At 41.3% G+C, this 17,249-nt stretch overlaps 1 protein-coding gene across 50 annotated transcripts in view; it reads right to left on the bottom strand.

Moving 5' to 3' along the window:
• trdn (triadin) overlaps window positions 1-17,249 on the bottom strand; it is a 452,817-nt gene that overhangs the window by 391,176 nt on the left and 44,392 nt on the right. For 48 of the 50 annotated variants that reach the window (XM_078212805.1, XM_078212795.1, XM_078212797.1 and 45 more), the window contains exons 4-5: window positions 12,141-12,194; window positions 8,573-8,716 (exon numbers count right to left, since the gene is read on the bottom strand). In XM_078212805.1, coding sequence (XP_078068931.1) covers window positions 8,573-8,716; window positions 12,141-12,194 — 198 coding nt within the window. The remainder of the gene's footprint in view (window positions 1-8,572; window positions 8,717-12,140; window positions 12,195-17,249) is intronic. The other 2 variants (XM_078212798.1, XM_078212806.1) reach the window with 2 other exon arrangements.

Raw genomic sequence — 17,249 nt, forward strand, 5'->3', positions numbered from 1 at the left:
CCCACCACGGGAATCGTAGCGGCGGCGGGGGGGGAGGGGGGACCATGCAAAGGTCTGTTGACCTTGGGTGGGATTTTCAGCTTTTGAGGCAAGCGCAGCCGGAAAATCCTGCCCTGTGTGAGAGCACCTTTAGCAGGTAGTCCCACAACACCTGGCCTTAACACTAGGTGGAGTGTAATTACAGACCCAATGGAAAGCAATGTTTAAAAATGCCCAGATGGTTCATAGAACTTCCTGAGAACTCCATAAATTTAGTGTGGAATCTTTAATATGTTGTAAGAAAAATAATATGGGAGAATTTCTACTTTGTTGTTCCGAGCATGTAATGGAAGCTAATGTCTGTATTCTCATGGCATTAAAAGTTAGTGGGTAGGTGCAGCAGCGTGTAATATAACAGGTTAATAATTTGCGATGGGTAAAAGGATTAAATGGGTTAACTAATGCAGGGAGTTACAGAGAGGACAGATATGAGCCAGAAAAAGATAAGACAGCTGGTGCACAAGTGATGACCTGTTTTCATGTAGAACTGGGTTCCAAAAATAAACTCTTTAATGTGTCAGTTTATGATAGTTAAATGGGGAGTGTTACCATTCATACAAAAATATAGCGAAAAAGCACTGAGAAAACAAGATGTAGTAACCCAGAATCAGAAACTAGTGATGGAAACCACCTCTCTAATGGTGTTGTGTAGACTCCTCCTCTAGGTACCATGCCCTAAGACAGCATTGGATTTCCACTCCTTGATTATGCTTGGCAAAGTATTGTCGTGGTTTGCCATTACCTTCTGCCATACAGGTGACCAGGAAACTCTCCTGCTCTTGCCACCTGCCATCAGGTATTTTGGAAGGATTTACAGGTTGATAATCAACCTGTTTGACCACATTATAGACACACCTTCCATGGCCATAAAGTCCTGAAGTAAGACTTGAACCCAGAGCTTGTGGCCACATGCTGTGCCACAAGACCCCACTGTGCAGACTAATCAGTATATATACTGTTGCTCAGGAATAATATGATTTGAATCAGTTTCTAGACTAAGGAATATCACATAGTGAGAGAGCCGCATCATATTGTGATCAGAAATAGGTGTGTTGTAAAAAAGGCATAAAAAGGTCTATAAATCTCTTCAGTCAGATACTTCTAATCAGAAATAGCCTGAGTTACATAAGAACATAAGAAATAGGAGCAGGAGTAGGCCATCCAGCCCCTTGAGCCTGCCCCGCCATTCAATAAGATCATGGCTGATCTGAAGTGAATCAGTTCCACTTACCCGCCTGCTCCCCATAACCCTTAATTCCCTTACCGATCAGAAATCCATCTATCCGTGACTTAAACATATTCAACGAGGTAGCCTCCACCACTTCAGTGGGCAGAGAATTCCAGATGATTACATTCCTGGATCCTGGTGGATTCTCTACCTGTGAGTATGATATAGAGATCTGTTTGCTGTAATCTCATATTCGTTCAATAAAACTTTGAAGTTAATTTGTGTTCACAGTCTGATCCTTCCCTGAGACTAGAGTGGACGTCTATAGGGCTGCAGTTCCACAATGGGGAGCAGTGCCCTCTGCACAGAGATCTTTTGACCCACTTTTTAAAGTGAGGCGCAGCTTCCAGTATAACATCAGGTCTCCTTGCTTTAAAAGCGGTATCTATATTACAACAACAGCTAAAGAGGAATTTACTTCACAGCTTGGTGAACTCTAACTAAATTTTAATGATCCTAGCCTGAGAATCGGATAGTTTGTAAATGAGAGTGGTGCAATTACATTTCAAGGCATGTCCTATTTGTGAAAAATCCCATTACTTTCATTGCTGCTGTGGCCACAGGGTAGGAAAGGACATACTTCATGCTACGATGCTGTAGCAATAAGCTGTTTCAATGACTGCTTCAATCAGCCCAAACCCACTGTTGCGCTTTAGTGTCTGTCTCCTTGTGCTGTAACTTTTAGTGCTTTATACATCTCATGGTAACACTTATATAAATTCAATGATGTTCTAAGAATTCTGCTCCACTGCAAATTACAGTCATTCCCCACTAGTCAGCCAATCAAATTGTCCCATAACAATCACCTGCAATGATCCGAGGCAGCAACAGACAGGGCAAAGGGAAAAATGGGATTTTTTTTCCCAAATGAGGTCTTCCAAAACCACAGTGTAATGGAGCTTATTCCCCTCCTGCTTAGAACTGAATGGACTATATAACAGATGCGGTAACGTTCATTTTGTGTTACTACCTAAAATAAATTTCTATTGCCATGTTCTAGGTCATTCCTTAACAAAGCATTTTTCTCATATTTAAAAATGTTTTTTAACATTTTTTAAAAATATATTCAGCTGTTGTTAATCATTCAGGTGGAGCTCTGTTCCTTACACAGATTTGGAGGTCCAGGGAAGATGGACACGGGAGCCCTGAGGCAACCAGTCTAATGATGCCAGAGCATTTTCCTCAACACAATCTATTCAATGGAACACCTCTGAGCTACTGGCAATTTTCAAACATGTTTTATAGACCGAACCGACACTCACAGTGGATGAGCAGGTTAGTAGTCACATGGAGGTGAAGTTTTGGAATTACCTCACCAGTTGGGAACAGAGGCAGGTGAGCCTGAATAAGAGGCAGATCATTTAGGTCTGAGATGAGGAGAAATTCCTTCAATCAAAGGGCTGTGGATATTTGGAATTCTCTACTCCAGAGGGTTATGGGTACTCCATCGGTAAATGTTTAATTTATTAGTGTCAGAAGTAGGCTTACATTAACACTGCAATGAAGTTACTGTAAAAATCCCCAAACATGGGGAGAACGTGCAGATTCCACACAGACAGTGACCCAAGCTGGGAATCGAACCTAGGTCCCTAGTTCTGTGAGGCAACAGTACTAACCACGGTGCCACCATGCCACCCCCTATGCAACCGTGCCACTTAATACACTTAAGTCTGGAATACAGAGGTTTTTGTTTTCTTAGTGAATTGAGAGATATGGGGAGCGGGCAGGAAAATGGAGTTGAAGCCCCAAATCAGTGATAATCCTATTAAATGGTGGCGCAGCAAGCTTAATGGGCCTTATTCCTGCTCCTATTTCCTATGTTCTTATGTAAATGATAGGAATTAGCCTATAAAAGTGGAAGCTGCTGCAGTGGTAAGACAAGGGCGGCACGGTAGCACAGTGGTTAGCACTGCTGCTTCACAGCTCCAGGGTCCCGGGTTCGATTCCCGGCTCGGGTCACTGTCTGTGTGGAGTTTGCACATTCTCCTCGTGTCTGCGTGGGTTTCCTCCGGGTGCTCCGGTTTCCTCCCACAGTCCAAAGATGTGCGGGTTAGGTTGATTGGCCAGGTTAAAAATTGCCCCTTAGAATCCTAAGATGTGTAGGTTAGAGGGATTAGCGGGTAAATATGTGGAGGTAGGACCTGGGTGGGATTGTGGTCGGTGCAGACTCGATGGGCCGAATGGCCTCCTTCTGCACTGTAGGGTTTCTATGATTCTATGATTAACCAATACTACTTAGTGGCAACTCTTGCACTGTCCTGGCTATCTCCATTGCTGCCTGCTACGCTTGAGTGATGCTGAAGAACGATGGCACCCTTCTTCCCATCTGAACCCTCCCCCAAATATTGGGCAGATTTCTCCACTTTCAAGAGTAAGTGCAGTGACGAGCAGCTCTGGCAATGCCTCGTGCGCTGGCCACAATAGCAGGATCTCATGCCAGATTCTGCAATTGGAACCTCATTATTTATGCACAGACAAGTTTCTCTCAGATTCACCTGGTGGGCTGGCAACTGTTTCATCTGCCTATTATCAGCTGGGGTTTAAGGTCTTGGCACCATACGTAAACACCAGTCCAGCATACTCATATCATTCTCTCCAGCCTACCTGTCTTCACCAGAGTGTGCAGGATGTCAGAAATCCAGATGAAGAAGGTTAACGGCCTCAAGAGGAAGTCTGTTTCTTAGTTCAACCACCTTCCCCTCGAGTCCATCACCTGCCCATACCAATTGGATCTCTACCCACAGCATCTGGAACCTCTGTGCATCCCCTTCCAGTAAATGATGTGATATCTGTTTGATCCCCTTGTTAGCTTTTTATGCAGCCTTGTTGGGGTCCAGCTTTTCTCCCTTGGGTCTACCCTCTACCTTCCATTGTTTTTCTTCATCCGTCTCCATGCCCCTCTGCCTGCCATCATGAGCCCATGCGCTTCCATACCACCACCACCTTCCCCAACTCCTTGCATAGACCTCCTTAAACATTGACCGTCTTGTTTTCATCAGGCTACCCCTAACCCCTGGTCTCACCTCACACTCCACCCCTGGTCTTAGACATAGAAACTAGAAGCAGGAGTAGGCCATTCAGCCCTTCAAGCCTGCTCTGCCATTCATTTTGATCATGACTGATCATCAAATTCAATATCCTGTATGGTTCCCCCCATACCCCTCGATCCCTTTAACCCCTAGAGCTTTATCTAATTTCTTCTTGAAATCAGACAATGTTTTGGCCTCAGCTACATTCTGTGGTAGTGAATTCCACACATTCACCATCCTCTGGGTGAAGAAATTTCTCCTCACCTCAGTTCTAAAAGATTTACACCTTATCCTCAAACTATGACCCTCAGCTCTGGACACCCCCACCATTGGGAACATTCTTTCTGAACCTACCCTGTCTAACCCTGTTAGAATTTTATAAGTTTCTATGCGATCCCCTCTCACTCTTATAAACTCCAGTAAATATAATCCTAACCGACTTAGTCTCTCCTCATATGACAGACCTGCCATCCCAGAAATCAGTCTGGTAAACCTTCGCTATACTACTCTATAGCAAGGACATACTTCCTCAGATAAGAACACCAAAACTGCACACAACACTCCAGGTGTGGCCTCACCAATGACCTATACAATTGTAGCAAAACATCCCCATCCCTATACTCAAATCCTTTCGTTATGAAGGCCAACATACCATTTGCCTTCTTTACTGCCTGCTATACCTTTATGCTTACTTTCAGCGACTGATGCATGAGGACACCAAGGCCTCATTGAGTTTCTACCTCTCTCAATTTGCATCCATTCAAGTAATAATCTGTCTTCCTATTATTGCTACCAAAGTGGATAACTTCACATTTATTTACATTATACTGCATCTTCCATGCATGTGCCCACACACTCAGGCTGTCTGAATCATGCTGAAGCATCTCTGCATTCTCCTCAGAGCTCACCCTCCCACCCAACTTTGTATCATCTGCAAATTTGGAGATAATACATTCAGTTCCCTCTTTCAAATCATTAATATATAATGTGAACAGTTGGGATCCTAGCACAGATCCCTGCGGAATCCCACTAGTCACTGATTGTCAATCAGAAAATGACCCATTTATCCCAACTCTTTGCTTCCGATCTGCTAACCAGCTTTCTATCCAACTACAAACCTTTGTTGTGGTGACTGCATGGATCCCACTGCACAGTTCTGTACAGATAGATATTGGTGTGTAGCACCACAGTGAAGAAGAACCCTGTAATCCCTGACTCCAGGCTCAGTACTTTTCTGAGACAATGACACAAGAGAGTTAATGGATTCAGCAGCACGATGCTGTTCATGAAGACCAGTGTGGTATGGAGAGGGAGGGCAGGAATCAGCCTGCCCCAGCAGACTGGTGAACAGCATGTCAGAAGCAGCGCAGCAATACGGCTGAAAGGCTTTGTTGCACTCACCTCAAAGTCTCTTGTGAACTGCAGGTCATCTTGTGCACACCATTCTTTATCATTTGGGTTGATGCTGAAGTAATTTCCTGCTGGTATGATGCAAAGGCCTGACAGGATACAGGCAGGATGGCAGTCATGAGATCCAAATGAATGCAAATGGAATTCTCACCACCAGCCAGTGGGAAGACTAACTCCCGTTGACCCAGCATTGGGAAAATTGTAACGTGATTTACACTGGCAGGTTTCTGACTTTTTCACTCTCATTAGATTCTGCCGGAGGCATTGCCACTTCAGCGGATGGTAGGACAAGAGGCGGCACATCTCCAAGAGCTGCTTGGCCGATCAGAGTGTTGGCAGCTCAGCAGCCTCAGCCTTGCCAGTAATAGTAGTGTCCATTACTGAAGTTGCAGTTCTAGGGAGTGGGCATCAATGATTGGAAGCCCTCGAAGAGCACTGACTAAGTTTAAAGTTTATTTATTAGTCTCACAAGTAGGCTTACATTAACATTGCAATGAAGTTCCTGTGAAAATCCCCTGTTCGGGGATACTGAGGGAGAATTTAGCATGGCCATTGCAGCTAACCAGCGCGTCTTTCGGACTGTGGGAGGAAACTGTGGCACCCGTGGGGAATCCCACACAGGTACTGGGAGAATGTGCAGACTCAGCGCAGACAGTGACCCAAGCCGGGAATCAAACTGGGTCCCTGGTGATGAGAGGCAGCAGTGCTAACTACTGTGCCACCATGCCACCCAGGTAGGTTGGAGAAAACTGGAACCAGATAGCCAGAATATGTCAATCAGGAATCCTGAAACACCAGTCGGACCATTGCAATGAAGGCAACCATTACCACAAAAGGGACCTCCATAGGCCATCGAGTACCCATAAGGAAGTCCACCCCCCACCCCTGGAGTCTGCTGAAGGGCCACTGGGTTGCACTGGCTCGTCACCCCAGGTGGTGGCGGACTCTCTTGACATAGAAAAATGCCTATGGATGTAGGAAGTGGCCCTTAATTTGTGAATTAAGTGGCTCAATTGGCCTTCCAGTGTCCAAAGCAGCATCTCCAATTTCATAATTGTAAGTTCAGACAATTAAAGATTTTATTTTATTTTTAGTGGCTTGTACTTCTCTTTAACAATGTTAACTTTTCTGAGGAGTTTATAGAATCCAAGTTTAAAATGCATTCAATATTCATCATAAAAATGTTAGTGCACTGAATCATACAAGGAGTCAAAGTGAGAAAAAATGCATCCGTTTTTCATTAACAGTCACATGCAATTAAGCTTAGAAAAAAAAATTAGATAAAAGATAGCATGCAATTTTTTAAATACTAACTATACAAGGCAACTTAAAATAACACAAGGGCACTTCAACCAAAAATCATCCTCAAAAAATCATTCCTTTGACAAGATATCTTGGATATAATTGTTCAGCTTCCCAGTTGCAACGATCAATGTGGACAAAGCATTGTATTTTTAGCTTTGTGGATGTTTTAAAATATGAATGAGAATGAAAGAAAGTAGCTTGTACCACACAGCTGGTATTATAATCTCAAGAATCATTCAAGCATTTAGGAACTGGCATTCTTCTTGTGCATTCTTTTATGTCTGTTTCAGTAAATATAACTTAAATTCTATGCTTTTATATTCTTATGAAGCAATTTCTTTGTTCTTTTTGCAGTAGGAGTTTAATTTATTGAAAACATATTTGACATGAGTTCTGTGGCTTATATCAGGTTGCGTTCAAATATGTATTTGTTTCCCCCATGTCAAGCTAATAAGAAATATTAACAGTACTATTTCTGGTTTATTGTGTGGTTTTTTTCGACAAGGTCGCCATCACCCTTTATTTCAATAATTCATTCACAGCCTGAATTTGCAAAGCCAGAAATTGATCGGAGTACGTGTCATGAGGCATATGCTACCAGTTTCGAGCCTGACTCACTGATTATGTTATTTTATGGTGATGGCAATTAATGAATGGAAAACCATTAGAAACAAGAATCCAAATCATGATCAGCACTCTCGGCTGAAGATTCTCTAAGCTAGGAGCAGTTTACGAACATATCTCTATATATTTATTTTGCTTTACCTCCCACTCTAGCTCCATTTATGAATAAAAGTTGATTTCACGCAAAGAGAAATACTTGTGCTCAAAAAAGGGACATTTTCATACTTTTTGTATACTTCCCAGTTGAATGTGGTATGAGCTAAATGCTGAAACAATGTGCCTTAACCTGAAACTTAGAAACCCATCTCCCTACTGAATCAGTATGACATTTCCATTTTCTACATCAGCTTTTCTTCTAGCACCTCTGAATCAGATTGCTTAATTATTACCAAAGCATGGTAACTTGTGATCAGTTTCACACACTTCCCCATGCCCACAGGGAACTGGTTTGAGATTCCACAAACAGATCTCTCATAGGACTCCTTACAGCAGAGAGAGATTTTCATCCTACCACTTCTTCTGAGGGGTGAAATGGCAAGTCCTAATCCATTATGCCAAACAATTTCCAATAATCAGGTCCTAACATGAGCAGGGATCAAAATTACTTGCAGGGTTTTTTTAATCAAATAGCTAATCTTTAATATTGTAAACATTTGAAACTATCAAGAGTTAGGAGATGAATGTCCTCTCTTTAAATAGCAATAAAGTAGAAAAGTACCTCAGAATTTTCAGGGTGGGAAGCTTTCCAAGTTCATAAAAATCTCAATCGCTCACAGTGAAAGCTTAGTGAGCAGAAATATTACAGTACTTTAAATTATATGAGGGGAATAAAGTGATTCTGGTTACTTTAAACAGGCTGGACATAGTGCTTGATCATCTTATATTCATGTTACATATAAAATATATCTACCATACAAGTGTGGTTTTTTTTTAATACCTTCATCCATATCGTCATCAGGGTATTCTGTTGTTGTTAATATATCACATAGTACAGATATAAAGCCATAGATCCAATCTGAGGTATCTTCCACAGCCTCATCTATGACTTTCATAGGGTCTGAGCTTAAAGCTTTAAAACCTCCTAAATGCATATAAGGAAAGAGCAGTAAGAAATAAAGAAAATAGTTCAAAGATTAAAAGGAGAAAATGGAACACCTGCAAAATGATTTATTGTTTGAATTCTCTTTCAGAGAGACAAGGAAGTTATTTATTGTATGTATGTTATTATATTTACAATATTGTTTGTACATATAATAATTGTCAGGGGAATCTCTTTGAGCTAGTTTACCTGATGCAATGGTAGAAATTAAAAAGCCTCAGGTACTAAATGGTACTTAGAGGTATGAACACTATTTCAATTAGTTTAGCCACGCATTTTGAGGAAAGCTATTTATTTCTAAATACAACTCATTTGCTTGAAAAATCCTGCAATTTCTCTCACTGGCATAAAAAATGAAAATGTTCTTAAAATGTCATAAATATTATCAGTAAGAAAAAGAAGATGGTAGTATTTTAGAATCACAGACAAGTCCCCATCATGGTTGATGACAGACGCCCTTAATCTGGAACACTTATTTTTCTGACATTGATCTCTCTCCATTTACAAAAATGTTTCTGTGGCTCTTTGTTCAAATAGATGCAAGCATGATATAAATTTTAATTTCTTGAATGGGGTAGAGTTTTTAATCTATTAATCCCTCAGCAATACACATGGGCTTAGAAAAAAAAATAACAGCTCACTTGAGTTGGGACAATTAATGGAACTTGGCCACCATGGTTCTGACTGTGGAGTGGCTCGACTGCCATCCTCAAGGACATTGCAGAAAAAATATTAAGGACTAAGCCTAAAAGAACTAGCGAGATAATGCAAATTGTGACTGGTGTTTAAAAAGTCAGAACAAAATTAAAGACACCATGATTTTCATGGAGTCAAGGAAACTCCATGGAAAGGAAACAAATGACAGCCGGGACCCAATTCCGGAGTTCCAAATCCCATTCCTGGGGTTTCTGATTACTGGGAATGTCTTTTAATGGTGCACAGTGGTTTGGGTTGTGAGCCTGCACCCTACACTCCCCACCTAGATGCTCCATTGCAGGTATAGGCATGTCTTAGTCCTTTGCACTTTCCATAGAGTCAGGCAAGCTTTTCAAAGAACAGTAGTTCACAGCACCTCAGCAGCATTGTGAACCATAGTCTGCGTGAGGGTACTTTGTGAAAGATAAGTTCAAAAGATCTTCCTCATTCTCCATGCCAAGGTATGCATCCTACCCACCTATTACGGCCCCCCACGTCCCATACCAAGGTATGCCCCCACTTACTCCCATGTGCCCTCATGCCTCAAATTCCAAGCTATGGCAATACCACACCCAATCATCCACCAGATACTGTATAGAACCATTGGGCGGGATATTCCAGCTGCACTTGCCGCAAGACCAGAAAATCCCACCTGAGGTCAACGGACCTTTGCATGGTCCACCAAATTTCCTGTCCCATCCGCTATGATTCCCGTGGTGAGTGGGATGGGAAAATTTCACCCATTGAACCATAGAGTGATAATATGATGTAAAATAAGATTTTAAAATGTCATTCAAAGATAAATTTCCACTTTCTTAAAGAAAACTTCCTATTTTCTCAAAAAATGTTTTTCTATAGCCCAATAAAATTGCCAATCATCCAGACCCTTTCATTATCAATAGGAGATACTACAAGCACTTGAAACATTTATTTATGTAAATAAGCGCAATTATATAAATAAGTGCAATTGATAGCATCGATCAGAATGCTATAACTGTCAATCCAGCAATGTTTTCCCTGGCGTTCTGCTGTTTCAGTACTCTATTGGATGTCTGGGCTCTCAGCCAAGGATACATAATGAGGCTTGGCTAAGATGCCAGAAATACTTTTGCATGTGGAAACATCTGAGCTTCAGGAAAAACATTTCTTGATTGACAGCTCTGGTTCTCTGATCCCTTCTGTCAGTTCTATAATGTTTGTTTACACAAGTAGAGGTTTAAATTATCTGCAGTTTTAGCAATTAATACTGTAAAGGGTCTCCCATTACCTACTTTGTGGATGAAAATCCAATCAGTAAAGTTGATTTGCATGTTCAGCACATGATCATTAACATCTGAAGTGGATCACCTTCACAGTTTGGAACCATTTACATGTTAATTCCATTGAAATCAGTGCAATGGCAATGAGGCAAGTTTTTTAACGAGTGAGTGATTTGTTTTACCAAGTAGTTAAAATAAAAATCCATCCCTACGTGCTTTGAATATGTGGTGTTCACAATAGAATAGACACAGAAGAATCTGTGATAGGATTAAGGCTGTTAATGTCCTCAAGGATATTTCTGAATGGCTATTTCCTTGATTTAGAGACGATTTTGACCCCACACTCTCCATCTGTGGGAATAGTGGCGCATTCTCAAAATCCGGAAAGTGCAATTCACGCCAGTGAGTTTTGGTGTTATGATCTTCCATGCCCGTCACTGGTGGAGTGGTGTGAAACACACTACAGGAACCTGGGAAGCTCATTTTAATACATTAGCATGTCAATACATTAGCATGCTCTCAGGAACTTCCCCCCTCACCAGATATTCAGTGGCCTGGCAATGGCACTTGGCACTGCCCCTTGGCACAGGATGGCACTGCCAGGTTGGCAGTGGGTGGCAGCTCTGACTGTGCTTTGGGGGAGGGGGTGGATGATTGGGGAGGAAGGGGGTAGAGAAATGCCAACTTCATTCGGGGATGGAGAGGGGAGCCCCTGAGACTTCCACGGTGGGCTGGGGGAGAGGTTTATTCCTGTTATGATTGGGGTGCCCTTTATAGATATATTCTGATCTCAGCACAGCCGGGTTTTGCAGGCATGTTGTGGTCCCGCTCCCCTGCGTGAAACACGCCCCCTCAATTTTTAAAGGCAGAGTGTCATCAGATCTGAAGAGAAAACCGGAGTGTGTCTGTAGAGAAAAACACCAATTTTCTTGCCAGAAACAACTCTGCCATTTTTTGGTAAGATTCCCCCCATACTGTGTGAAACCCGCACACATTTTTGCCATCCAGCAAAGGCATTGCAAATGCAAAAGCAGCAAAGCATATCCATGCATCCCACTCAATTGGAAAACATGCAACGATCATTCAAAAAATCAATAGCATGACTGTTAGTTTCTAAATATATCAATGGATGTTAGGAAGAAAGGAAATAATCCTATATCTTTTCGATCAGTCAGTGAGAATGTACAATCCGTCATTAGAAAACTTTATTCCTTCAAGGTTAAACTATGAACAGCATAAATTTATATAATCCATTTTCAGTCCACTGCAAATATACTTCCCTTCAAGGAATACAAATATTGATTACACTTTTTGGTTAATGCTATGCCACAATTCTTTGTAAACGTGTCACTTACAATTTGTCACTTTGATTTGGGTCATAAGTCTAAGTGTTAAGAGTTCCTTGAAGGCAATGCCAAGATTTTAATGAACAACATGAAATGAGTCCTTGCCTCCAGGGCTCTTTGCTTCCCTTAGTACTTTGCTGACATCAACTTGGTGCTTTCCTGTTAGGACAAATGCATTAAAAAAGGGAGAATGAAGAGTTAACACAGACATGCACTGTCAGAAAAGTCAAGAGAGATTGTTCAGACTGTTCAATGCCGTACTTGATGTGTCAGTGACTGCTAGCAAAAAATCACAAATACATAGCCACACAAAAGAAAAAACACCTTAGACAAAACACTGAGTCCAGGAAAGATAACACTGAGCATTTAAAATTCAGTTCCACTCAGTTAATCAATAATGGAGGCCTCATTGTATTGTGCATTAGGTTAATTGTAGGGCATGTTAATAACTAAGGCGCAATGCCTCTTTCTTAAAAAAGTAATAGATATATTAATACTGCAGATCTCCTGTTCTCAAGTTTAGAAAGCAAGTGAAATTCTACCTAATTAAACAGATAAAAACATTTAATGTTGAATTTTGGCATACATTTTGTTGATTGTATCTTTTAAAATAACAAAATATCTGCTAATATATATTGTTCATGCTTTTTACATTAAACAGAGAACAATTATAAAAATATTTAGAATAATTATTCATTTGTTTTATGATGCTGCAGACGACAATCTAAAGCATTTAAAAAATCTCGACTACTCCAAAAGTTTGGGAAGCAGCTAAAAGTATATGTCATATGCCTTCTCTATGCATTGCTTTGGTGTTTCTCAAAAGTACTATTAATGTATAAAATGTATCTCTAAACAGTGGAAACAAAGTTCACATAGTCGGCTATTAACCTGGCCTCCACCGGCACCTACCTAAGAATATAAATGAGTTAAACAATATTTGAGACTATGTGTCAGCCCTATCTTGGAGGTGGGAAGGGAATGGGGTCGGGTTGAGATGGGGAGGGAATATTGTGGCTGGGTTCAGTTCTTGCTGAATTTACTGGCGGGACCTGATTGTCATTTTTTCTGTCATCATTTTCTGGCCAACCAGATTGATAGTCTGGCTTCTTCAACAAGAAATGACAGCCAGAAAACAGAGGCAGTCAGAGGGGAGATTGGAGGCATGGGTCATGGAAAGAATAAGGTCCATGACAGAAATGGAGGTTGGAGACAAGAGAGGAAACCAGAAGGGCTGGTGGGGGGTAGATCTCAAAAGTAGGGGCAGATCAGAAGGATTGTGGAGGATGCATTTGCTGATCAAGGAGAGGTTGGTAAAGTAGGTGAACATGATCTAGATGGTAAGTGGAAAGGCACTTACCTCCTGGATTCGGCAGTCCACGTATCCTTTTATCTGCCTGGTTTCAAGAGGCCCAGGAAACCCAACCAACCAGAGTTAAATTTAAAATAAGTGAAAACCTTCATGCATCACTGTCCAAAGTGCAAACATGAGCAGGTAAATGCAAATATTATACTTGCTTTTCTATAAAGAGATGCCTATAGATTCTACAGTTTCATATTAAAATTAACGTGCAATTTAAGATTATCATTATTTATCTCAAGGGAAATGTAAGCAACCTGTCTGCATCTTGTGATGAGTGTTTGGAAATGCACTGCCTCTTCCAGATACATTCTGGAATTGTCAATTTTTATTAAACCATTCCATAACAAGATTGCCAACTCCACATTTGGAATAATTTATTGTCCAGCATTTATATTAGTGAGTGATTCATTAGCTGCTCAAGAAGTATAAGTGCACATTATTTGGCTAATTTGCTTTTTGTGCCTTTGGACTTTGGGGTCTACAAATTGGCTGCCAAATATAACCTTGAGAAATAAAAGCAGAAAAGTTAAATTGCAGAATATGACATGATACCATGTGCATTTCCTTACTTTTCTTAGAAAATAAAAAAATTACAAAGATAACTAGGTGTTTTTATGTGAATTTGATTTTCTAATTTTGATAGAAACATTGAGATGAATTTGATGCTCCCACCCCATCAGGCGTTTTCTTGGGGAAGCATGTAGGCCTAGTGCCATCCCACCTACCCCCAAACTGTTCAACTGTTCTCTGTAGTATGGTGCGTGGGCAAAGTGCCCAATAGCCCACCCAATCAAGGGGCAGCCAAAGGCCTGATTCTGCCTCTGCTGCTATAATATGGTTGACAGTAGAGGGCGGTGAGGGTGTGCAGGTCATTTTTCACCAACTCTATTGAAGCCCCCTCCCTTTGTGGGGTTCCTTGTGCATATTGGGTGTCCCTCCCCAAGATGGTAGTCCTCCTTTGTGCTTCCTCCACTGGCCTCCAAAACCTGATCCCCAACTTCCTCCTAGGACAGCTGATTCCCCCTGCTCAAAAATCCCAGACTTATGAATCTGGGATTCATGTTGTCTTCTTTGTGGGTCTGCTTGCAGTCCCAGCAACTGAGTTCTGGCGCTGTTGGGACTGCAAGACCTGCCAGCCAATCAGATTGACCAGCTGCTCTCGGAGTAAGATATTCCTTCCATTGAGAAGCGGAGGTCCCACACTGAGCTTGTTAAGGCCACCCGCAGGACATTATCACTTCAAAATGTGTAGGTTCGTGACTGACATTTTTAACAGGGTTGAGCAATATACTCTTGCCCTGTAAAAAATCACTCTATTTTGTTATGTTTGCCATAGTTATTGACTAATTTGCTCCAAAGAAAACATAAGAACATAAGAACTAGGAGCAGGAGTAGGTCATCTGGCCCCTCGAACTTGCTCTGCCATTCAATAAGATCATCATGGCTGATCTTTTCGTGGACTAGCTCCACTTACCTGCCCGCTCACCATAACCCTTAATTCCTTTACTGTTCAAAAATTTATCTATCCTTGCCTTAAAAAGATACATAATGGTGTCCAAACTGCAATGTTGCAGCACCAGGTACTTTAGTGAAAAAATAGCATAAGTTTAAAAGTATTAATCTCAATGGATTTTGGGGTCTGCAAATTGGCTGCCAAATATGGTCTTGAGAAATAAAAGCAGGAATAGATCATCTGGTCCCTCACTGCACTAGAAAATGGTTTTGGACAATAGGGAATATCAACCTTTGATCCTTTATCTTCAGACAAGGTGTTGCAGAACTTAATCAACTTCCTCATTATAGAACTTATGCTATATCAGTCACATAGAATTGGTTTAATTCATTGCCAACAAAAACATTCGTCATTAGATGTGATAATACTAATTTTCAATGTAAAACCACAAATAGTTTAATTCCCACTTTTCTAATGGTTATCCTAATTATTTGTTGAACAACTGTAGCTGATGTAAGAAACTGAAAAAAATATTGTAATTCATGCATGAACTTTACATGACTAGTACTGGCGACATTGTAAAGCTTGGTATATCAGTTAATCTTTCATTTTCTCATAATCAGTTCACTGAGCTCAATGTATCACATTGTAAAGTGATGTCTGGCAACACCAGTAGTTAAAGCGCATCAGTACTTGAGGGGTTAGTGACAGTAAAAAGACACATCACACTGACAGGACACATCACTTTCAAAGTCAAAGGTTCAGTTTTAAATCAATTTAAGTGGTTCAATTTGTGCATTGTATTTCAAGGAGAAGCTGAGCAGATATTTAATTTATGTTCAGTGCTTTGTATTTCACATTCTTTAATATGTTGACATATTTTATCAGGGAAATATAGGTAGCAGATTCCAGTTGGATGTGCCATGGTGCAACCTAGTGTTTACTTGCATCACTGGAATTTTGATTTCACCAGGCATGTTATCTTACAACTTCAAATTCCTTTCACTTAATCCCCGTCTGTTTAACTGGAACTGATAATTTTCATAAGTGGGGAAGTATTAACCTCAGTGGACTTTGCGGTCTGTGATGCGCTATCAATAAGGCGAAAGACTACCGATATGCCAATATAAGTGTAGGCTTTTATTCACAACAGAATCAGGAGCAGATCCCAACAAATAACCGACCTGGACTGAACAAGGGGGAGGAGACAGCCACCTTTATACTAGGTGCTGAGGGGAGGACCCAAACTGGAAGGGGATGTGTCCAGGTATGACAAGCACACACAACGGTGGTCCATATAGGATCACCAGGAAGGAGTGTTTCCTTCCTGTCGGGGAACACTTCAGCAGTCAAGGGCATTCAGCCTCTGATCTTCGGGTAAGCATTCTCCAAGGCGGCCTTCACGACTCAGAATCGCTGAGTAGAAACTGATAGACAAATTCCGCACACGTGAGGACGGCCTCAACCGGGACCTTGGGTCCATGTCACACTAACTGTAACCCCCACGACTAGCCTGGGTTTGCAAAATCTCACTAACTGTCCTGGCTGGAGACAATTCATACTTCTTTAAACTGTGCTTATCTCTCTCTCCACTCACATTGTCTGCACCTGTAAAGACTTGATTACCTGTTAAGACTTGCATTCCAACCATTATCTTGTAATTGAGTCTGGGTCTATATATGCCCTGTTTGTGAACTGAACTCTTCATTCACCTGATGAAGGGGCAAGGCTCCAAAAGCTTGTACTACCAAATAAACCTATTGGACTTTAACCTGGTGTTGTGAGACTACTTACTGTGCCTACTTACTTACCCAGTCCAACACCTGCAACTCCACATCAATTTCAGTGACACATTTTTGTTCAAATAGCCAATCATTTTGTAATAAAGGCTTACATACAATTTGGCTTCTAATTGCTTGCTGCACGTTGAATCATAGAATCCCTACAGTGCAGAAGGAGGCCATTCACCCCGTCAAGTCTGCACCAAATCTCAGAAGAACATCTTACCCAGGTCTACTCATGAATTTTACCATAGCTAATCAGTCGAGCCTATATATCTTTGGACACTACGGGGCAATTTAGTATAACCAATCCACCTAACCTACACATTACTGCACTGTGGAAGGAAACTGGAGAACCCAGACAAAACCAATGTAGACAGGGGAGAACGTGCAAACTCCACACAGACCTAAGCTGAAATCAAATTCAGGTCCCTGGTGAAGCAGCAGTGCTAACTGTGTCCCCGTGTATGTTCGCTTTATATTATTTGTGTGCAAGGCTCTTAAATTCCTCTGAATACCATTTACTAGTCTCTTGTCTTTTAAAAATTATTCTGGTTTTCCATTCTTACCACTGAAGAGGAAAATTCCACACTTCCCCACATTATACTCCACCTGTC

The sequence above is a fragment of the Mustelus asterias genome, chromosome 5, assembly GCF_964213995.1.
Source record: "Mustelus asterias chromosome 5, sMusAst1.hap1.1, whole genome shotgun sequence".
In the NCBI taxonomy this organism is placed as follows: Eukaryota; Metazoa; Chordata; class Chondrichthyes; order Carcharhiniformes; family Triakidae; genus Mustelus; species Mustelus asterias.